This window comes from Grus americana, chromosome 4 (assembly GCF_028858705.1).
Source record: "Grus americana isolate bGruAme1 chromosome 4, bGruAme1.mat, whole genome shotgun sequence".
Classification (NCBI taxonomy): domain Eukaryota; kingdom Metazoa; phylum Chordata; class Aves; order Gruiformes; family Gruidae; genus Grus; species Grus americana.
The window spans coordinates 67807607-67831817 of NC_072855.1; the positions used below are offsets into that span (position 1 = coordinate 67807607).

A 24211-nucleotide genomic window follows, 5' to 3' on the forward strand; every position below is an offset into this window, starting at 1 on the left:
TAGACTTTGGATTGGGTCTGAAGTGCAGCAATTTACTCAACTCTGGAGCATAAATTACAGACATAAAAAACAAATTATTTGTGTGTTGCTGGATTACTGACAGCAAAATGTATGATGTCAGAAAAATAATAGGCAGAGATAGCCTGAACAAGTTGGAAAAGCTTAAAATATAGGCAAAGATAGGGGAATACTCTGGCAAGAATAGAGGCAGTCGCAGTTCCAGTGTTGATGGAGGAAAGTTGAGTAATTTGACAGACAATTATGTGATTAATCTAGTAGGAGAAGACACTATCTGTCTCACTCAGTCACCACTCTGCTGCCTCATCATTGAACTAATATCTGGATGAGACAATGGTCTGCTATCACAGCAGGAAGAGCTCTGAATCTGTAACAACTGATGGAAACCCCTTTGGAAATGCTAAGAATTCCAGTGGCCTAAACTCAGAGCAGAGGCGAACAATGTCAGCCAAACACACCAGCTGAGTTTGTTGCCAGGGGAAGGTTGAAACTGTTGAAGAGAACTGAATGTGAATGTTCCTTAAACAACAAGAAATCATGCAATCTCCCCCTGAAACATAATATTTTGTTTTAGAGAAAGATCTCCCAAATATTGTTCTTCCAAAATTTCATACTGTATGTCTTGATGAGTTAGGAGTGATACAACGAGCTAGGCACTTGTTTCAGTCAAAACTTACTTAATTTGCCCTTGTTTGAAAGCCTCAGGATGCTAACATCTTACCCTAACTACCCCAGAGAAACTAATCAAAATATTTGTTACAAAGTGGTTATTTGGTTGAACCAACTCTTCTCAGGTGAGTATTTTATTTCGGCATACAATAATCCAATCATTCAAAAGTAATTCTACTTTGTAAAAGGATTGCTTATTTTGGAATAAACCCATTTTTTGTTCTGGAAGATCCTGTCCAAGCAAGAGCTGTTATCCTGGATTAGCTGATTATGCAATGGCTATGTCTATCCACTTATGATGTGTAAAACCTTAGTATTCAAACACTGGTTTCTCCTAGATTAGAAGTATTTTTAACTTTCAGAATTTGGTTCAGGTTATTCTTTAGCTAGGTGTATATGTCTTTAGCTTCACCTTATAAGCAAATCAGGAAAGATTTTTATTTAGAGAGGTATTCACATAAAATAGTTTGTATTCTTAAAATGTTAAAAGAAATATGAAATGGGGATTTAGTGTGGGTAAAATACTTTTACATCAGTAGGTAATATTACATTGTGAGCCACAGAATTGAAAGACGCAAATATTTTATTTATAAAGTTGATAGGCAAAATAAAATTGTATTTTTAAAAAGATAGATGCAAGTTAAAGTTTAAAATAATAGTGTGCGTATCTTCAGTTAACAATTTTTGTCTTACATTAATTTATATGCATTTATTTATACAGTAGCATTTACTGATTTGTTTTTAAGTAACGTTTTGCTATTAGAAGCCAATTCCCTCTCCCAAAAGCAAACAAAACTCCCTGTGAATAAGTAAAAACAAAAACCTTTTAGCATTCCTGTTCTATTCAACTTTCTCCATATTTTGACTCCCTTGGTTTTCACAAATTGTTTTCACAGTTGAAACAGGGATGGACAGGGAAACTGGACAGGCAAATGGAAAATAAAAGCCAAGGTTTGGTTTTTTTTATTCTTATTAAACCAGATGACATAGTAACAAATACAGATAAGGTACTGGACAAACAAACCTTTCCTCAGATCACACCTGTGCCTTAAAGTATGGCCATCTTTCACCATTATATCGATCTAATAACAAGATTGTCTTCACAAACCTTTCCTCACTTAATGTCTCAAACTCTCATGGTCATCATAATACTATCTGGGCTGGAATAAAAAGAATGGGAAAGGGAAAAGACTACAGCGAAGAAACGCTTGGAATAATACTTGGAAAGAAAAAAATTGAGTAACTGGAAATGCTTGTCTTTTAAAAAACACTATACAAGAAAAGATCCTTTTCCGAGATTTTTTTTTTCCCCTTTCTTTTCATACTAGCTATAGCAGAAAATGTCTTCTTTTTCTTAAACAGCATCTATTTTCTGCTGGGCAGATTACATACAACCTCACCTCGCAGGTGCTTTGCACTCTTGCTTTGTTCCAGTAAAACACGCTCAACTTTACGTATGTATACTGTCTGTGAATTCATGTCAACAGATAATAAACTATTTGATGCAAAAAGCTTTGTTTAACATTATTAAAAAAAATTATATTAGGATTCCCAGGCGGGAATTTTACAGACACTTTCCCACATAAGACGGGCAATTAGACGGTATGAAAAGTGACTTCCAGTTCTCAAAGTTTCATTTCATTTGGGAGCCAATATGATTTAGCGGCTAGACTAATTTAAAAGACAAGGAGCCAGAAGAGTTTAACATTTTCAGGAAGGCTGAGCCATTCACTGAATTACCTTGGGCTAATCACTTAACTGTTATGTTTTTTAGTGAAACCATCTGTAATACTGGGTCAAAACACCACCCCCTCCCAAAAAAAAAAAAAAAACCCTCACTGAGAAACAGATGCTTAAGTCTGGTTTAGTTCTCCAAAGTAAATAAATTACAAAAAAGAGCAAGACAAATATGGCATGAGAACAAGACATTACTTTAGCAACCTTACTAAGTCAAACTGAGATGCAGCTGCAATGAAAGCCTACTCAACTGCAGTATTGTAGATCACTGAGCTAAAAACCAGCACGAAATACCCTCTGATGTCTACTTGATTACTGAATGCTCACTTTGAAACTAGAAGGCAAAATTCAGAGTTGACTTATATAGCTGCAAGCTCACTGACTTCAGAAAAAATAGTGGAAATCCATGCAGTAGCATCCTGTGAAGTCTAAACTTCATGCATACAAAAGACACTTTTAATTCTAAGTCAAGGAAAAAGGCATTGGCAGCATTCAGTACTTTGTGTTCTTTGTTGACACGTGTGCTTACTTTAAAGCACTGTGCATTTTTATGGTGCTCTATCAAAGAGAAAACAGTTGTCATAGCCATTGTTCTAATCTGGACACTAGCTCAGACTATCTCGTGGAAAACAGCAATGCTATTACCATATAAAGATGTATAGCAAATGGAAAATTAATCTGGCAGTTAAGGCACAAGAATAGAGATCAGGAACCCACCCAGGTTCCATTTCCAGATATGTCAGACACTTCCTGGATGATCATGTGCATCTCGTCAAATTTTGATGTTCCAGTTTCCTCATCTACAAATTGAATCTAGCAGCCCTTGTTAAAGAAGTTCTGTGCTTTCAGACTGAAATGAAAAAAGGCTTAAAAGGTCTGCAGTTAAGGAGGAACTGCACATAGATAACTATGGCAGCCTTACTCAATTCTTTTCCTTCTCAGTTAATGCATCATTCAGTTAATTTGGCATGTCACTGAAAATATTCTGCAGTAGAGGCATACACAGTTTAAATGCCCCTATCAGCTGAATTAATACTCTCTCTTACATGGAACGCACATGAATTTTGTACTTAAAAATATGCAGAAGCTCTGTATCCTACTGAAATGCAACACAGTATGTGGAAAATCTATAGTTTCAAATGTTACTTGCAGTGGTTCACAAAACCAAGGAACACAATGGTATTTTCAGCAAAGCAGTATGCTATCGGCTATACTTCTTTTCACAATCTTAATCACAACTACATACTGCAATACTGTCACTTCACATATCAACAACAGAACTAGACCTAGCCACAGCACCGGGAGCCACTAATGTATCACTTTGGCATACAAAGATCCTCTCGTGGCACCAAGCCAGCAAAACAGTGTATTTCTGTGCCTCTATACAGCTGGCAGAGGTAGAAGAGATGGGAAAACCACCTGACAATCCCCTGATGCTTTATTTACACCTCAGAGTTGTTGTAGTACAATGGCTGGGGACAGACCAAGCTCAGAATTGGACATTCTTAGCCCTGCGCTCTGGAGCTGGGCTGCATCCTTCACGTTTTCAGTCAAAAATATCTTTTTATGTTTTGGTTTGTTTTTTTTTTTTTGGTGGTTTTTTTTTTGAGAGGGGAAAAGGGGCAGCATGCGTTGAGTGTACTGACTGAGCTCCCCTAACAAATACCAGTTCAGAAGTTATTGCTGTGTTCACTCATCTCACACTTGAACATGTAAGAAATATTAAAACTTAAAATGTTCAAGGAGCTAATGCCATCTAAAGGCTAATAAGCTGAACTACAATATATGGCCACTAGCCATATAACCATAAGGAAAACCACTGCATCTAACTGCTAAGATATTCACTTATTCTGTTGCTGAGAACTGCATAGGCACCAGAAGGCTTTAGCTGGAATGGCAAAACCAAGTTTTTATTACTCAGCAAGATTGTTTCATACAAAATCCATCTCTTTTTGTATATAATCTCTCTTATTTATCGCTAGAGTTTTATTAGTAACGTGATTTATCCTGATTTTATTTATGAATATTATTTCATTGCAGTTAGTTTAAGCAAAGTTGATAGTAGTATGAACTGCTGCTCATTTCAAAACACATCAGAAGTCAAAGAATGAATATTCTGCAGCAATATTAGAGATTTATGTATTTTAATAATATTTTTTCTAACTTTGCTAAAAGACAGGCTCCTCCAACCACGTAGCCGTTCTTAAACATGAAGAAAAGTACCTGGTTTCTAGAAGATCATGACTTTGTGCTCAGTTTAAGTGCAAGGCTAAAAAATGGATCTTCCCTGGTAACTTCTCTGGGTCTCTAAAATAAAATAAAATCAATCAGGTTGGTTAATTCAAGATTTGATTTTAAATATGTTTGCTTTACAAAACAAATACTACGAAAGTAGTATTATTAAGCACTATGGACTTTCTGTTCAAGCTATAGGGAAAGTCAAGCTGCTGAATGATTAATATTGGTTTGCTGGTGTTAAACCAGTTCTTAACAAGCATTTTTTTCTGCAAGCAAGGTGGCAGTATTTTCTTCATTTCTAGCTCACTTAAATGAATTATGCAGCTGATTTTTTTTCATTATTTCCATCCATAAATAAAAAACATATGGAAAGGACAGGATGATCTCTACTATTTCTACACACTTGAAAGATCAAACCAATTAAATAATCTTCCCACAAGTATATGTTCATTTTTTTAATAAAACCTTTCTCAATGCAAAACATACTTAGATAATCTTCTTAAGAAGAAGGTTCAAATACATTTATAGTAATCTTATTTAACTAAAAGCTACTACAGAGGGTTTTTTTTCTCATAATTTTCTTTCAATTCCCATATTTATCCACTAGGAGTTTGATATGAATCACAAGTAAAAGCTTAATAATTATCCAGTAAAAAAAGAAATTATACAGTCCTCATTTTCTAAACCAGTAAAATGTACATAAAGATTAAGACTCCACATAAATGTTATGTCTGAAATGTCTCAGATGTATGTAGATATAGCATGCCCTCTTTGAAGGCAAAAAGAAATGCAAAATTATGCATAAAGACTATAATCAGCACATTTTAATGGTTACCAATCAGTGAAAAATCAGTCTTTAAGAAAAAAATACAACTGTAATTCAAGATTAAAAGCAATCATTTAAATTAGTTTCCTGCTCACTATTTTGATTCATTTTCATGATGGCTGATTTAAACCACTCCTCTAATATATGCTACTGTTTACTCATTCTGAGTTACAGAAAGCATTTTTTTCTGCTTTTTAAATAAAATACTGCTGCCAGACTCCTCGCTTTTTCTAGCTGCAGTCACAGATTTACTTCTATAAACAGGGTTATGTCCCTTCGCTTCTAACCTGTATCATGGACTCCCCTGTCCACCTCTTACTGACATAATGTACTTGCAGCCAAGCAGTCAGCTGCATCAGTTCCCTGATCCAGATGAAACAAATTTATTGAAAACAACAGCAAATTACTTTTTGTGAAGGACAATCTAGGCACAAGAGGAGGAAGCTGAAACAAGCCTGGGAAGAAGGTGGGACTCTTTCTCTATAACAGTCTTGTGGCGGGTTGAGCCTGGCTGGACACCAGGCACCCACCAAAGTTGCTCTATCACTACCCTCCTCAGTTGGACATGGGAGAGAAAATATAATGAAAACCTCATGGGTTGAGATAAGGACAGGGAGAGATCACTCACCAATTACCTTCATGGGGAAAACAGACTCGACTTGGGGAAATTAGTTTAATTTATTACCAATCCAATCAGAGTAGGGTAATAAATAACCCCAAATCTTAAAACACTTCCCCCTACCCCTCCCTTCTTCCTGGGCTTAACTTTACTCCAAATTTTCTCTACCTCTTCTTCCCCAAGCAGCACATGGGGATGGGAAATTGGATTGTGGTCAGTTCATCACACATTGTCTCTGCTGCTCCTTCCTCCTGAGGGGGAGGACTCCTCACACTCTTCCCCGGCTCCAGCGTGGGGTCCCTCCCATGGGAGGCAGTCCTCCACAAACTTCTCCAATGTGAGTCCTTCCCATGGGCTGCAGTTCTTCACAAACTGTTCTAGCATGGGCCCCTTCCACAGAGTGCCATCCTTCAGGAACAGATTGCTCCAGCGTGGGTCCCCCTTGGGGTCACAGGTCCTGCCAGCAAACCTGCTCCAGCATGGGCTCCTCTCTCCATGGGGCCACAGGTCCTGCCAGGAGCCTGCTCCAGCATGGGCTTCCCATGGGGTCACAGCCTCCTTCAGGTGTCTCCACCTGCTCTGGCATGGGGTTCTCCATGGGCTGCAGGTGGATATCTACTTCACCATCATCCTCCATAGGCTGCAGGGGGACAGCTTGCCTCACCATGGTCTTCTCCATGGGCTACAGGGGAATCTCCTCTCCCTCCTCCTTCACTGACCGTGGTGTCTGCAGAGTTCTTTCATATCTTTTCATTCCCCTCTTCAGCTGCAATTGCTGTTGCCCAGGTTTTTTCCCCCTTCTTAAATACCATATCCCAGAGGCGCTACCACCACCGCTGACAGGCTCAGCCTTGGTCAATGCCAGGTCCATAATGCCAGCCAGCTGGCATTGGCTCTATTGGACATGGAGGAAGCTTCTAGTAGCTTCTCACAGAAGCCACCCCTGTAGCCCCCCTGCTATCAAAACCTTGCCACGCAAACCCAATACAAGTCTATGTTAGTAAAAAGAAACTGGGGAAAGAGTACACTTTTTGGGTACAATGTAACTGTTCATATTACCTACAGTAATACCCTACGCAAGTTCGAACCAAATTACTCATGTTTTATCTTTATACAACTAAAGACATTCTTTTAAATGGATATGGTTCTGTCACCTTCCTTCATACCAGTTTTCTTGGCCTCAGAGCATGCTTCAATATCACACAGCACTCCAGACCCTTCATCTAACTCCATAGCCATACTAGAATCCTATATTAATGCATGTAAAGTTTCTCTACATATGCACTAACTACTTCACAAACTTCTCCCTGTGGTCTTCTGTTCTCTTCTGATCACCCAATACCTCAGGTAACAAATTTGGCTTTGAATTAATTCAAGGTTTACAGACAGCCTTCCCACTTTGGAGTCAAAACCTGACTGTGAAAGGCATTATAAACTCATAAAGACAAACCCTTCATTTATCTTTAACATGAAGACCACTTTTAGCTGAGTTTGGAAAAAAAAAAGGACTGTTTATACTGTCTGCTTGATTATCTGTTGTTTTTTTCTCTCTCATACATGTTTGGAATCAATCCACAAATTGTGAACAAATATGATAGAGGAACAGAAGGCTCTGCGGTGATAAGATTCTGTAAGTATCATGAAAATCAATACCTGACTCAAGGAGAAAGACCTAAATTACTGTCGCTGTTGAACACTGAAGTTACCTGTCCTGTTTGGCCTCCTGACTGGATAATGAACACATGCCAGGCCCCACAGCACAAAACCACAGCATATTTCAGAATCAGGCACGTCACCTGCTACCTCTTGTTCAGCTGGCGCTTTGGGAGCACAGAGGGAAGATGAATGTATTACAGGGCATGTCAGAGAGCTAAAAGTCTAACGGGGTGTCAGAGCAATGTGTCCGGCATCTAGAAATAGGGGAACACAGCAGGAAGCTCGTGCTGTTGTTGTAGCAGGATGGGGGTACAGATGAGGTAAAGACAGAAGACATGAAACTGTGGGAAACCAGGATTCAGCATTTCTGCTGCTCCAAGATGAGCTATGCTCAGAATGCAACCATTCATGACTTGCAAAACCTTTTAAGTTACTTTTCCTGCCTCACCTCTCAATATTTCTTGACTACACAAACCTATGACTTCAGACCAACATCTTCAAGATATTTTATGAAGAAGTGTTCCTCAAGGGTAGAAGGAATAGCTTTTACCACAGTGTCCCTTTTATCATTTCTGTTGTACTGAATGGTAACCATTTGTCTAAAAAAATCCAACCAAGGAAAATTTTCTTCACCAAATTAGAGACTGCAATGGGATATTCTGGGCAGAATCTCAAAATATACTTCCTACAGCTGCATCAGAAATACTTCTGGTAGAGAATTAAGAAATGTGACCATCATGTCACATGCAGCCCTTTTATCCTGTCCTTTTCACACTATGTGGGACAATGTTAATTAGTTGCTCTCACAGGAATTCATTCTACAAACTTAAACCAACCCTTCTGTTGCTTGCTGTATTGTGCTGGGATATTAAGCTGCTGACTGTCCAGTCAGCCCATCACCTTTAGGTACTTCCCACCTGAATGCTAAGCACCTCGAATCTGATGTGGTATTAAATCTGCATGGAAGGAAAGCAATAAAATATCAGGCTGGGCTTCTAGCCTTGACCAAAACTCTCCAGAAGGTAAAATGTTACATGATTACTATATTTTTGAAGAATAATCATTTCAAACTCAAGTAGACTGCATTTCTGTAGTTCCCAGAGATGTAATGAAGGTACATAATACTGGGAGTGTAGGATCTTTGACTTGTACATAGAGCACAAAGATGCAGTTAGCTATATATAGTATGCAGGAGTAATGCAACCATTAGTATATTCTGCTATGATTGCACTGCACTGCTGCGAGACGGACATGAAATCCAGGCCCATTCTTCATCAGCAGAATTAAAACCAACTTTGTCTACACACAGAGATCCATAAATAAAATAGTTTATGTTGAAGATACTCTTATCCTTCTATATTTAAGCCTGATCCATCACCCACTAATGGCAACAGAAATCTTCCTACCAACTCAATTAAATGTTGGACCGAACTCTTTATGCTACCTCTGATGTCAGGAAAAGTGTATTTTTTCATTTCAATAGGTAACAGAACCTCTTACTTACTATTCAATTATTTTGTGTATATATATATTTTTAAAGCTTCTGATGAGGGGCATAACTGTTTTGCAGATGTCAGTATGAAGACAACTTGGATAAGAAATTGTAAACGTTCACAAAGGACTCCAAACCCAAGTAATCATGACTTGTCAGAATGCACACATCTGATGGGGAACCAATTTTATCATGAAAGGATTAATCTAAAACTTTGAACAGGCTGTTCAGATTTGGTACAAGAGGTTTGGGACAACTCTAACATCTTTAGTCTCTCAGGTTGAAGTTTGACAAGGATCTGGGCTGGCGCTACACCAGAAACAAAACCTGCCATCTCTTCTTCATCTATTTTCTCTTTCCCACCTTATCTCTCTCTTGTGCCAGTGTTTGTGCAGCAAGTGCACAATAAAATGGTTTGAAGATGTGATCTCACTGAAAAATATTGCTGGGGAACGGGTCAGTTCTGGGTCAGTTTTCTCAGTGTGCTTCAATGTCTGCACAAACACAGGCACACGGAGGCACTACCAGCTTAAATGTGTACAGGACTACAGACAGGGATAAATGACTTACACTGGATTGTTTTTTAGCCTACTGTCGTCAAAAGTACTGTTCACAAGCTAACTTCTATTTAACATGCACAGAAAAGGTAAACTGAGTTACCTTTCGGTCTTACGTTACCAGATAAGCCTAATGGTTTATATAACCTCATATTCTATTTCAACCAAAAATGGTGGTTTCAAACAAAGACAAAAATTTCATAGCAGACTACTAAGTAAATAAGCAACCTTAAAAGATTTTTTTTACTGTCTCCCCTTAACCATCAGTATTTTATCACTACTATTAATATTTATGCTAGCCAGCTTAAAGTATTTATGTATTGTATTAATTACCCCTAAACACTTTGGCTTGATCACGTGTTTGAGTGAGGAGTTCCTCACCTGAACAAGCGTTTTATTTGGGGGGGAAAAAAAAAATCAAATTTGAATTTGGTACACAGTTGCTTACTCTTCTCACAACTTTCTCACTACTGATTTACGACATTTTAGGGTCTGTTATAGCATTTCTATGCATTATTACTGTAGCTGCCGAGGGCAGTTTAACAATTTCTCTTTATGGCGGCGAGGCCGCCGATGGGATTGCTGGCTCCTGCCTCTCCCGTTCCACACCGGGCCGTTATTAAAAAATTACCTGTCAGAAAAACTCTTAAAAACGTTTCTGGTTGCATCTCACAGTCGGGGGGAGGTTTACAACTTGACTAAACTGCGGTGCCATCAGGCAGCAAAGCTGGCGGGCGGAAGGCCGGGCCAGCTCCCGTCCCGTCCCGTCCCTCCCCTCACACACACTTGACAGCAGTGGACCCCAGCACCGGGACCTGCTGGGTAGGGGGCAGACGTTCCCTGGGCTGTACCACTGCGTGTCCCCTGCGGGTGGGGACATGAGGCGACTGCCGCTCGCCTCGGCGCCATCCGGCTTCTTAAAGCCGCACAGCGAGCAAGCCCAGAGGAACAACCCCGCGCTAAGCGCCGCTCCCTCCTCCAGCAGCTGAGCTTTCTCCCTGTACTGCTTCCTCCCCTGTGCGGCAAATGGTACGAGCCGCAGTAGCCCGCACAGGTGTGGCCGGTGGGACAAACCAACAGCGGGCGTAGGGGGAGCGTTGCGGGCGCGCGCGCTCGCTTCCTCGCGCGTGCGGCGAAGAGTGATGAGAGGCAGCGAGGCGGGAGGGCGAGACCGGGACGGGGCTGGCAGCGGCCGCATCATCGGGGAGCGACGCGAGCAGAGTGGCCGCCGCGGGAGATTGAAGTGCCTGCGCCGCCGCTGGGCCCGCGGTGAGGCGAGGAGAGGAGGGGGCGGCGCCGCTGCCGCCACTGCAGCCGTTGCTCGGGGGGGAGGAGGAGGAGGAGGAGGGGGCCGCCCGCCCCTCCGTCGGTAAGTGCCAGTCAGCGGGTGGGGGAAGGGTGCGGGCCCCGCTGCGCCGCGGCCCCTCCGGGCGGGGAGTTCGGCCCCACAGCGCCGGCGGCAGCTCCTGTGCCCGCGCAGAGAGGGCCGCTGAGCAAGCAGGGCCCTCGTGGGTCTGCCTCTTGCTCCGGGAGGCCGCCGGGCTGCAGGCCGAGGGGCCGCCCCTGCCCGGGTGCCTGGTCCCGGCCTGTGCCGAGTCGCCCAGGCCAGATTTGGCGGACTGGGAGGAGGCTTCTGGGGAACTGGCGCTGTCTGAAGCGGGAAAGAGCAGGCGTGAAGCTGGGCGAAAACTGGCCTCCTCTCTCCAAGGTTGCAGTTTTATGAGTAAAGGCTGCCCCCCCCTTGCTGGCCCAGGTGTTGGCACAGGCAGGCCGTGAACTGAATCACAAAACTAATCTTAGTTTTAATATATTTTTTTTCTTTAGCTTGAGTCAGCTTCCAGAGCTGATTCAGTGTATGGGCAGCAGAAGCGCTTGGTTGGTGCAGAGGAGGAACTAGTGGCTGGAACTGCTGCTTCTTGTGGTAGAAGTAGTGTTTGAAAGTGTTAATAAAGCTACTTACTTGCTAATTAGAACAGCTGTAATAACTCATGAGTTATAATTTGGCCATTCTTATCTTGATGGAGCATTTATTTTAATGTTCAGGTATTTCAGATGTCTTTCAGTGGATGCATTTCTCTTTGTGCCTTAGGAACTGTGTGTGTACAAGCTAGATTTCTTAAGTGAGAACTTCACCTTTTTTGAAATTGATTGCTTCTTGTATAGCAGTACAAATCTGGGTCACCATTGCCTGATTGACTTTCGGAGTCTGTTGCAAAAAGAGCAGGCTTTTAGGAAACTGATGACTATATGACTTTAATTCTTTAATTTTCTCAGTATATTCACTTATCAGAACTACATTTACATTCTGTCACATACTGGATGACGTCATGTGCCCAGGCATTCTTGGGTCTAACAGATGTGATGAAAGGCATTTGCCCTCCCCCTAACCAGCCTTTAGAATCACAGTGACAAATGGCTCAAATATGAGGGAAGACAAATTGATGAACATGTTAGACGATAGTTCTGTCTCTAACCATGACAAATAGGTTGAGGAAAATTGGAATATTCCTAAGAAACTGTAACTGGACCCTAGCTTGATAAATCTCAAAAACTTCTTGTCAAATCACTTTTATCTGTAGAAGAAGCCTCTGCGAGTCTGAGTTTCTTCAGTGAATATGGTAGCTGAGTCAGTGGCAATAACTGTTGATAGGTCAGTCTTGATAGATGACCTTTCTTGTCTTCTGGTGAGAAGTTTGAGCTTTCCCTCCAGCCCCTCGTTCGTATTTTTACCTGCTCTTTGTCTCAAACATCCCTGTGCTGCCTAACCAGCTCTCTGTGTTTTGGAGGTTCAGATCCCGTTAGAGGTTTACTTTCACTTCTCAGTTTCTATTCTCCTTGTCTAGAGAGATCCCTGGGAATTTGCTTTTGTTTCCAGTAGACCAACTCCTTTCTGGCAAGCCAGGGCTTCTGTTAAGAAAAGGAGGCTTGATACTGCTTGTACAGAGCTGCTAGAGCACTTTCTCCTCGCTCAGCCTGGTTTGTAACTTTTACTTAGTCAGTCAGTTGTCACTACATACAGATCTCAGCTCAAGTCACAGTCCTCCCTGGTCTTATTCCTGTCGGCTGAAAGTAAAAATCAAGAGTTTTCATTCTTTCTGTCTTTGCCTCTCTTGCATCTAAATTTGTACATTTAAGCTAAGAAGTAACTGGTAGCATTTTATTTATCGGTAGCGCTACTGAGAGCATTGTAGCTCTCCCTCCTAGGTAAAGTGCACAGCCACGGTAAAAAAAGCCTTACAAGTTTGGAAAGCTTCCTTTCTTTTCACATTTTGTGCACTGAGATTTTCTAAAGCTTGTTTACAATGGCAAGCTAAATTTAGTCACACAATTGTAATAAAAATGTTTGCCGCTTCTAAGAGCGGTATACAGAAGTATATTAAAAGTATTGAATGGCTATGATATTTTTTAATCCCTTTTTAATTAAGCCTCCTTTTACTATCCCAGTTTTATTTCCATCTTCTTTCCTGCAGGTGGATAGATTTCAAAAAGTAATCTTACAATTTAATCTGTTGGGGGAAAAAAAATCCCAAACCAAACAAAACCCAAACCAAACGCCCACATATCTATGGAGTAGGTGTCAGACAGCCCGGTGTTAGTTATAAAACTAAAAAGCTGTTACGGAATGAAAAGAACCTGAGTCGATGCAGGGCTAACAGCCAAGCCCTGACCACCCCGAAAGCGGGGCGCGGTGGGTGTCTTCCCCCCGCTCCCGGGCCGCTGCGGCCCTGCCGGGGGTGGCTCCCGCTTCTTCCTCCTCCTCTGGGACTACAGCTCCCAGAAGCGCCCGGGCTGAAAGTGAAAATAAACGCCAGGTTACGCTTTTTTCTCTCCTCTCCCCAGCGGCGGTAGCACATGTCCTTTCTCTTTTGTTTTCCGCCTGGCAGGCCGGCTGCGCGTTCGGGCTGCGGAAGGCGCTGGGAATCGCCGCCCCGAGGGAGAAGTGGGATCGGAACCCCGCCAGAGTGGTGTCCAGGAGCTGCTGCCCGGCCCTCTAGAAAAGCCTAGAAGCGACGGTTTTTATGGAGCTGAAAGTCCAGACTGCGGAGTAAAACTTTGCAGTTTCTCTCCACGATTCCCACATGCAAGTGGATAACGTGAGACCAGCTGCTTTTCTTATTGCTGCTGCTACCACCTCGAGCGCTGAGGGGCCAGCGCTCTCCTTCCCCACCTGCTGCTGTTTCCTTCACCTGGCCCTAGAGCTGCTCAGTGGGTTTACCTTGCCATGTGGGGCTAGGAGGGGTGCAGCGATTCTCCACAGCGTGAAGTGGTAAACATGGAGACGGCGTGCAAACCCGACGGCGGGGAGCAGAGTCATCAAGGCAGCGGCATGGACGCCCCTGGGGACTCTTCTATGGACTGCTACTTGCGATCTCAGGGCTTGTACAGAAAGAGAGTTGCCAAGGATGGATCTTGTCTTTTCAGGGCTGTGGCTGAGCAGGTAACTGCTTACATAGACAAAACTACTTCGCATGAAAGCATGGGAAATGGATCTCAGTGGGTGATAATTAGTGTTAAAATGCAGACAAGTATAGGTTGAGGTTATACAGTTGTGTGCCAGGGAAAAAAAATAATTTCTCTCTTGCGGGGTGAGAGAAGTTTTGTGTGTACAGCTGCCTTCTGTCATCAAGAGATTGTTACCTGTTTTGACCTTCCACCACTGCCTCAGAGCTTTTTTCAGTGTACGATTTCAACATTTGGATACAACCACTTGGTGTGAGACTTTGGGAAACGGAATTTAGTGGAAAGAACTGAAAAGTCTTGTTCTTAGTTTTGTTAATTAGTTTACTATAACCTTAGAGAAAGTAATTTATTTTCAGTTCTTCCTGTTGAATTCCCCTCCCCCATTTCAGTGTTACTGTTAAAGGAAAAAAAGTGACAGCGTCATCTTGTCATATACAAACAAACAGCAGTGGGAGCTCTGGTGCTTCTGATTGTGGGAGCCCAGATTCCTGTGCTCATTATACACAGTTCACTTTTAAAAAAAAAAAAAATAAAAATTGTTTTCCCCATTGAATTTGTAAGTTCAGGCAAGCAAACACTATTGATCTGAAGTGAGTGATTTTTTTTTTTTGTTGTTTCAAGGGAATAATCAATGAATATACATTGATATTCTGATGTTTTTAATCAGTATATATAGAAAGTTTCTCCCACACTCCAGTATATGTAGAACTTTTTTTCAGCTATTAATTAAATTTTTAACATCCCATTCTTATTTTATTGAAGGGAAGGTCTTTAATTTAGAGTTAGTAGGTGTTCAGCCACAAATTTGGCCTAATCTCTGCACTCTTCATGCAGAAAAACTAATCTGAATTTGGAGGTGTTCTAAATTGAGGGTAGTGTGTAAGGATCGCAAGAGAGGCTGCATCTTAAGTTGACCGGAACATCCCTACATTGCAGTGAAGATGCAGACAAAGTTATGTTAGAGATAACTCTGAACCTATGATGAATGTAACATTTTTTCATTAGAGATTTGAGCAGGAGGTAGAATGCAGATGTCGTATTGGGATCTGAATTTCTGGCTTCCAAATCAGTATTTGGGCAACATACCTACAACTTAAAGTCAAGAGAAAGTAAACCTGCACTCTGGTAGATTTGGCTGGATTTCATTTGAACAAGTGCATGTTGTAGTTGATATCCTCATCTTCTCCTGCGGTAACTTACTTCTTCAATTAGTTGAAGTCCTTTACAAAGGAGTTGGTTAAAGAATGACAACAAATGCTATTAATTTCACTCAGTAAATCCTCATAAAATTGAACATCTGAATTTAGTAATCTGCAGTTACTTAAGTAATTGAGGTTTCATAAAGATGTTGTTACTGAATGAATATGCATTTTAAATATTCTTAAAAATAAAACTAGAGTATTTCCAAGTCTGTATTTAGACAACAGTCATTACTTATTTGTGACCCATCATCAAAATTCTTAAGAAACAGTGTCACTTTCTTCTCTTTCTCCCTTTGTAGGTGTTACATTCTCAGTCTCGGCATATTGATGTTAGGATGGCTTGTGTAGACTATCTTCGGAAAAATAGGGAGAAATTTGAAGCAGTAAGTATTTTTGTTTTCTTTGTGAGCATTTAAAAAATGTTACTTTATTCCCTCTACTTTTCTAAGGTATAATCTGCTGTTGGTGACAGTATTCATCATAGCTATATACTAGTTGATGCTTTTTAAAGTGAGTGCTCTTTAAATTAATTGGCACAGGTGTGGTAGTAACTCGTCTTCATAAACCTGGAGAAAGACCTGTATACTGCTTGGACTAGAGGGATGTGGGGTGGGAAAAGTTTTTAAAGCTCATTAAAAAACAAACTAAAGTTTCTTAAACTTTAATAGTCCATAGTGGAGCTACCAAAATCTGGATTTTATTTTAGTATAATGCCTACTTTAAGGAAGGTCATATTGTGCTATTTAATTGCTTTTACAATATATAAGGGATTTCACTGATGAGATTAGTGAAATTTGTTTTAGGGTCTGCAATTTATTATGCATTGCCATTGTGGTTTTTTCTAAACATCTGTAACAAAGTTCTCCATCAACCATGAACATAAAATATTTTGATATTGATCTACATTTGGCCAATGTCGTCAGTGTTAACATTATAAAATCTTTTTTTTCTTCTTCCTTTTAAAAGAACAATAATAAATAATGGTGCTCCTGTATGTGTTTGTATGTCTTCTAGTATATATTCCACTTAACTAATTTCCAGGATAGCTAAAACAGGAGTTTGTGTAAGCATTTGTTACTAGAAGATTATTACTTGCCTCTCTTTTTCTGTTGCAAATTTACCTGGACCCAAAATAAAAAGGCTATTTTAGATGCACATTGGCATAGGGAAGAGAAGGAAAGCACGAATAAGAGTGTGTGTATTTGCTGTAATTTCTGACGAAGTCCTATGCTCAAATGTGACTGATTGCTTTTAGTGTGGAAGTTGTCAAGAATGAATTACATAAAATACATTCTCCCAGAGAGATTCACTGTAGCTCTGACTTGACTGTTTCTGTTTGTTTGTTTCCAGTCCATCTGAGGACTTACCAAGTCTTAGATCTCTCTCCTTTCTTTTTTATTTTATTTTGTCACTGCTGACTTTTTAATCCCTTTTTTTCCAGAATTACCCTACTCCAATATCTGCCTCTCTACTTCTGTTTTCTTGTTGCATTGTGTAGTTTTTGGAAATACCATGACCCTTCTTGACTCTAAATGTGTGTTGTTTCCTCTCTCCGGTTCTGGCATCTTCTCAGCCAAGTAGCTGCTTTGTCAGCCCTAACTGGTTTTACTATCTTGGTTTCTCTCTTCCAAACTCCCAGTCTCAGTGTTCTTTTTTTTTTCCTCTGACTTGATCAAGTGATATGAACTCTCCTCTATCCATCTTTGCTGTCCTTCTGAAAAATCTCTTTTTAATAAAGTTTCTTGTCACTTTTCAGAATAGGTGTTTCATGTACAAGGTTGAGGTGTTTCATATCTGTTTGCATTTCTTAGTGTTCCTACTTCCTCAGGTACTTCAGCTCTGCTGATCTCCTTTGCTCCCTGTATCTCTTACTGTCCTTTGTGTTTTCCATCTGGAATATAGTATTGTTAACTTGTCTCTCTTAAAAAACCAAAACAAAAAAAACCACTACAAAACAGCACAAACAACAAATGCCTGTTTCCCTAGTCTCTTAGTTCAACTATTTACTCATCTGCCTTCTTAGTAGTTATGCTCTATTGACATCTACTGTTGGTACTCATCGAAGTTTGTCTCTGTTGTGACCATTTCAGCTTGGATTTCTGTCTCTCTTGTTCCATTGATGCTGCTATAACCAAAGTTTCAGATGTCTGTGTGTACCCACCATCCTTATTTTCATCCTCATCCTTTCTTGAAACGTTATCTCTGATTGCTGCTGCCTTCTTTTCATTCTCTTTTTTAACTCTTCAGTTTTCTATGAGAACTTTCTGGTGCCCTTTCTTTCTTCCTCTATGCATAATCTTTAGGTCATTTAATTTCAACACACAAAACAACTGCCGTCTGTGATCATGTTTTACTGATCCACCTTTTAACTTCATACCTGATTACTTCTGTCTAAATTAAAAATTTTGGCCAAACTTGTTGATTCTTCTCATGAACAACACTGCCCAGCTAGGTCCAAAAGCAGAACTTTTAATCTCATTAGTCAGGTCCTGCTTGACTAACCTGATCTCCTTCTTTGATAAGGTGACCTGCTTAGTGGATGAGTGAAGGGCTGTGGATGTTGTTTACCTAGACTTTACTAAAGATTTTGACCCCGTTTCCCACAGTATTCTCTTTCTCTTGGAGAAACTGACTGCTTACGGCTTGGATTGGCGTATGTTTCGCTTTGTAAAGAACTGGCTGGATGGCCAGGCCCAAAGAGTTGTGGTGAATGTAGTTAAATCCAGTTGGTGGCCAGTCACAAGTGGTGTTCCCCAGGCTTGTACATCCTGGCTTGTATCAGAAATAATGGCCAGCAGGATGAGGGAAGTGATTGTCCCCCTGTACTCAGTACTGGTGAGGTCGCCCCTCGAGTACTGTGTTCAGTTTTGGGCCCCTCAGTACAAGAAGGACATTGAGGTGCTGGAGCATGCCCAAAGAAGGGCAACAAAGCTGGTGAAGGGACTGGAGCACAAGTCTTAATGAGGAGTGGCTGAGGGAACTGGGGTTGTTTGGCCTGGAGAAAAGGAGGCTGAGGGGAGACCTTATTGCTCTCTACAACCACCTGAAAGGAGGTTGTAGTGAGGTGGGTATTGGTCTCTTCTCCCAAGTAACAAGTGATAGGACAAGAGGAAATGGCCTCAAGTTGTGCCTAGGAGGTTTAGATTGTATATTAGGAAAAGCTTCTTCACTGGAAGGGTTATCAGGCGTTGGAACAGGCTGTCCAGGGAAGTGGTTGAGTTGCCATCCCTGGAGGTATTTAAAAGACATGTAGATGTGGCACTCAGGGACATGGTTTAGTGGTGGACTTGGCAGTGTTAGGTTAATGGTTGTGTTGTCCCACTTTGGGGACAACAGTTGGACTCAATTATGTTAAAGGTGTTTTCCAACCTAAATGATTCTATGCTCTGCTCAGTTTTCCTTATGAACTTGTTTCTTAATTGCTATGGGTAAAGAGGCTATCCTGCTTGAGGCTGAAGTTCATAATGGGAATTACTTCTTTGTTTGGACCTCTGTGGATCTTTATTTTAACTAAATCAAACAGATTGTGCCTAACTAGCATTTTTTAAATACAACCTCTCTGTTGGCCAGCATGGCTGAAACACTTTGAAGTTAAGATGTCTCAATTACTGCAGCATCTTTCTCTGTCCTTGACAAATGTGAATTTGGCCTCTTCGTGCGTGTTAAAGAGTGTAGTTGAAGGATTACTTTCTTCGCCTGGCGCTTAGTGTAGCCCGATTGTTTTCATCCTTTCACTGAAAGTAAAAGGAGTTTGAAGTGATATAGACAAGAGGAAAAAGTGCTTTATAATTTGCTTATACTGTATGTTATTGCTGCTTGGGTACTACAGAAATGTGACTGCCATTCCTGATTGTCCATTGCTGCCTGTTTCTTTTAACAAGGTACTTTAAGCCCACATGTGCTCTTTCCAGTGATGCCATGCATGCCTGGGATGAAACGCCCATAAACATCTACTTGACAGCATCTTTGCTTTTTTTCAGATTTCCCATTTGGCTCCTAGATTTCTTTTTGGGTGTTTTGTTTTGTTTTAGCTTGTGCGATGACTCCAAAAGCTGGTTATGTGGTTATTTTCTGGAATGCAGACCTGTATGTTTAATTATTTATTCCCTCATCTCTACATCATTTTATACTTATAGATTGTAAACTCTTTGAGGCCAGCATAATATAAAATTTCCAATGGTACGTTGCCATTGGTACAGTGAGTCATAGATTGGGGATTCCATATGCTATGCTAATAAAAATAACTAATTATTCCTTTTTTTTGGTTTTTTTTTTTCCAAATACAGTTCATAGAGGGGCCATTTGAAGAGTATTTAAAATGTTTGGAAAATCCACAGGTATGTTAAACTTCATTTATAATAAAAAGCAGTGCTTCTGTTGAAATTGATGGGCAATTGGATTTTTTTTTCCTCACAAATGTTTTTGAGCTTAAGAAGTCTTTGAATTATGTGTATATATACTTTTATGCATGCACTCTATTGTAAAATGATTTGGGGGATTTTTTGTATGTCTCGATTTAAACCTGTTATTCCTCAAAATTGTATCCAAACATTTCTAGCCTCTGCAAATGCCAACATAGTGTAGCTAGCTTTTTCTTCAAGACAGCCTTGAATAAAGGTCTAAAAGTTTAGGTGATGAAAAGACAATTACTGATGTAAGGAATATTATGAACAGTAGACACAGACTCTTACGAAGATATTGATTTGAAGCAAAATTATTATAATTTCCCCCCCCCCCATTTATTTTTAGTAATTTTATTAGGGAGTTAACAATTTGTGTAAGCTGGGGGGGAAGAGGACTATCTAGTGCAACATTGCAAAATCTGTTAATTTTTTTAAGTATCTGTCCATAAATTTTATTAAATTTTCCCCTCTTAGAAATTAAAACATGATTTTATTTTTATTTTTTTTCCTCTGCCATGCCTACAGCATCCCTAGTTAGAATGGCTAACCAGATAGTTCTTTATTTCAGTTTCCGAAATGAATGGTGGAAAGGAGGGGAAAAAAAATTTAATGTTAGCCTATTCTACTTCTGTATTGCTTTGTTTATTCCAGGATTTTTAATTGCAAAGCTTTAGCATAGCCAAATCTCAAGGTGATATGCTATGCTATACCTTTTTCCAGTAGAACTTAACGCTACACTGAACTACACCAGTGTAAAAGGTTTACAGCATTGCACTGTGCATATAGAAAATGTCTTTTTCATATATGTCTACTAATGTTTAAAAAATATTTTTGAAAAACAATGCAGTGGCTTTTTTACATGATCAGAGAAATTAATATTGTTATTCTGTATTTTAAAATTGTCATGAGAATTTAAAAGATGATTACAAAAAAAAGGTACTGCTACAAATTCCTGCCCCAAGCATAATTTGAGTTGGTTTTAATTTAGTAAGAACTTAGAAAAACAACCCCAAACACTAATGAGAAAGATGAAGTCTCATCATACTGGAGCGCAGTACGGTGGTAGGCTTGTAATGGAAGCAACAACTTATACTTTTCTGTGATTTGAGTCTAGGTTCTGGTGTTACTGACATTTCACTGCTAAACAGCTTTAATGGGCAGATTTTTGGTCTTTCTTCAGGTATTGATATACAGCTATGTGCATGAGAAATGCAACTAAGTATCACAAGTTTATTTTGACTGTTCTGAAGTGGTCTATCTACTTTGCATTGGAGCACTTCACAAGACAGTGCCAAGATATTTGTATGGAAGTTATCTGTGTTTTAGGCATGGGAGTTAAGCCTCAAGGTTTTTTTTCCAGTTCATCTATAGCTAAAGGCCCACAAAACCAGACAGTTCTGAAGGTAGAGAGTAAAATTTTTAAAAGCACTTGGTAAATCTGTCACTCTTTTCAAAAATCACTTCTGAAAAGCTGGACTGCTGGTTGTTTAACAAAAAAAATAAAAACACTCTGTCATCTTTCAAAATCATACTCTTTACTGATAGATCTGTGTTTATGTGATTGTTTTTAGCTCTCTCAGTTTTCATACAGATCCATTTCTAGTTTGGGAAAAAAATCCCTCTAGCTTATATCCCTTAACCACTTTACTGGAGTAGTTATTGTTATTTCAAAAAACTTCGAATACAATCAAAGTGTCTTGACTGAACTCCAGACTCAGTGTTAATATATTTATTTTTCGACAATGATTTCTTGCTTCTTTTGATCTACATGTGAGGAAGTATAATAATTGAGTGTTTGTTTGAACTTAATTGTCTGGGTTTTTTTTTTCAATACAGGAATGGGTTGGACAAGTAGAAATAAGTGCCCTTTCTCTTATGTACAAGTAAGAAAACCTTTAAATATGTTTTTTTGAGATCAGTTAAGTTGTTTTGTTAGTGAATCAGTTGGAATAGCAAAGATGGAGTTGTTTGTTATACTGTAGTTCTCCAGAAAATTACAAATATGCTTTGAAAACTGCAGCTCTTAAGGTATTAAATAAAAATAGAAAAGTGAGCTTTGAAAATGACATCTAGTCTGGGATTTGAATACAGATTTGCAATAATGTCATGCATCTCACCTGCACAACTAATTGTGGGTAGAGTCATACAGTTTGTATTTTGCGAATTTTCATGTCTTAATTTTTCTGTTAAAATTGCTTTTGTTCTTATTTCTTACCAAGGCTTTAATATTAAACCCTATTACTGAGCTGTGGGCTGTACCCATTTCTTTATTACCTCTGTACAAACGCTCTGATGTAGCTTAGTGGTATGAGTATTCGAGGCTGTCGGCTAGAAAGCCGTTCTTGCACCTCCCTGGTATGAAGTTGTATGTACTCATGTAACACTACCTGGTGTACCACTGTAGCTTATTCTTTTTCCTGTATAAATTTTCCTTTTTCCACTGTATCAGTATAGACAAAATAGTATGAGTTCGTCAAGGGCTATAGCTTGAGCTACGCTTAAAATACGTTTTGGTATTTGTGCATAGATAAACACTTCTCTTGGTGATGAGCAGTTTTGCTGATGTGTTTTTATTAAATGTAATATTATATATTAGTTTTTCTTCACAAAATAGTATGACACAATATGCTGAATATTTATAACTGCTTTCTAATTGCTATGCAAGGGAATGAGCAGTGTACAGCATCTTCTCTTCTTGCTCTTTGTAAACCAGTTGAAAATTTCAGTATTCCAAAATGCTTACTGTAATTTAATGACTTTCTTTGCACTTTGACTCTTGATGAGACAGTTGATAAGAGAGACAAATGAGTTTAATATTAATTTCAGATACGTAGATGAGTGCTAAGTGCGGGAAATTGCATTAAATTCTGTCTTTGCATTTTATGTGGTTAATGGGACAGTTTAGAGTTGCATGTGCTGCATAGGTGGAAGAGGACTGAACTGAAAGTTGGAGTAAAGTTTGGCTCGAGGTTTAGAGAGAAGGTCTGATGGTTAGATTGAGCCAGGGTGTAAAGGGACATAACTCAATTTTAAGTCAACAAAATTGCATACTTGATTACATTGGAACTGGATGGTTGTGATCTTCTGTTTGTTGTATTTCTGACCATGAGAAATGTATTCTCATGAAATAGAAGCAGTTTATTTTGAAGTCATGATACAGTGGTATCCAGGATAAATGAATGCAGAGACAAATCCTGGTTGATAATAGTATTTTTTTAAAATTTCCATTGGAAGCATGAGGAGGCTTGTGGCATAGTTGCAACTATATATAGTATTTCGCTGCAGAGTTGTTACTGCCATACTTGTTTTGGGAGGACTGGCTTCTGTTAAAAAGCTTCTAAACTTAGAGGCTCTGGGAAAGTAGGAATGGTGATGGTGGTAGGGGGAGAGAATTGCTTCCCTTCCTGCATGCTGGCAGACTGAGGGAAAGCAGAAGTATGAATTTCTGTTCTGCACCAAGTGGAGAAGTGAAAGAGTTTCAGACTTTTCAAGCATAGGTTATAAAAGCAGTGTGAATAGGTTTGTTTTCATTTTCATTCCTCAGGTCTATCACAAGTATAATCTGGTTATCTAGTAAATTTTTCTTGCCTCCCTGAAGCAGGTGGGTCTCTGAGCTACGAAATTCTTTTCCTCTCAGAATTGTATTTCTGAGCTGTAGAAAGTTTTGGTGTTGTGGGGTTTTTTTAATCCAAAAACGCACCTGTGAATGTACTTAATCATTTTGCAAGACTAATAAAACTTGTGTCTGTGAGCAAGGAAGAAGTTGAAGAAATTGAGAAGTTGCTGAGCAAAGAATTCAAAGGGAGGATTATGGATAAAAGAGAGAGAAAATAATTAAATTTAAGATCGTGACAGAAATTGATTATAGCAGAAAAACAAGTAGCAAAGATTGATAGTCTTTCAGTTTTCAGAAAATAAAAAAATCAACTAGCATGTCATGTCAGTATCAGTTGTGGATTTTCCTATATATGTTACTTTATATTCAAGCTCAACTTTTTATACTTTCAAATCTAACAAGCTAAAAAAAGAACTACTAAGTGTGGAATGTAAATTCTAAATTTGTTTAACTGTAGTTGCATAACCTTTAATTTATGGTATTTTTACCCCTCTTAAATATAATGAGGTACCCAAACTTAGCTTGCAGTGATAGAAGTTTTCTAAACTTGTTTTGAAAAACTGTACTAGACCGATAGCCTTGATGATGAGTATCTGCCAAGACTGCAACAGCACACTGCTGGTTCTGTCCAAGCTTCCCAAAAAGTTTGGTTCTGTTCTCTCAGTTGAAGAGACAACAGAGGGCTTGCTTTGCCATTATAAATCCATCAATTTGAGT

The 24211-nt window shown here is 39.6% G+C and overlaps 1 protein-coding gene and 1 long non-coding RNA gene across 5 annotated transcripts in view; one reads left to right on the top strand and one right to left on the bottom strand.

Annotated features, from left to right (window-relative positions):
• Window positions 1–1509: 1509 nt before the first annotated feature.
• LOC129206490 (uncharacterized) lies at window positions 1510–10544 on the bottom strand. Its single transcript, XR_008577164.1, has 3 exons — window positions 10444–10544; window positions 4648–4731; window positions 1510–1607 (listed from the first exon to the last, which is right to left on the bottom strand). It is a non-coding gene; the product is annotated as an uncharacterized LOC129206490 (long non-coding RNA).
• A 379-nt stretch (window positions 10545–10923) lies between these two features.
• OTUD4 (OTU deubiquitinase 4) overlaps window positions 10924–24211 on the top strand; it is a 35318-nt gene continuing 22030 nt past the window's right edge. For 2 of the 4 annotated variants that reach the window (XM_054823049.1, XM_054823047.1), the window contains exons 1-5: window positions 10955–11181; window positions 13697–14250; window positions 15775–15858; window positions 19762–19812; window positions 21715–21761. In XM_054823049.1, coding sequence (XP_054679024.1) covers window positions 14086–14250; window positions 15775–15858; window positions 19762–19812; window positions 21715–21761 — 347 coding nt within the window. In that variant the 5' untranslated portion in view covers window positions 10955–11181; window positions 13697–14085. Of the gene's footprint in view, window positions 11182–13696; window positions 14251–15774; window positions 15859–19761; window positions 19813–21714; window positions 21762–24211 lie in introns of all 4 variants that reach the window. The other 2 variants (XM_054823046.1, XM_054823048.1) reach the window with 2 other exon arrangements.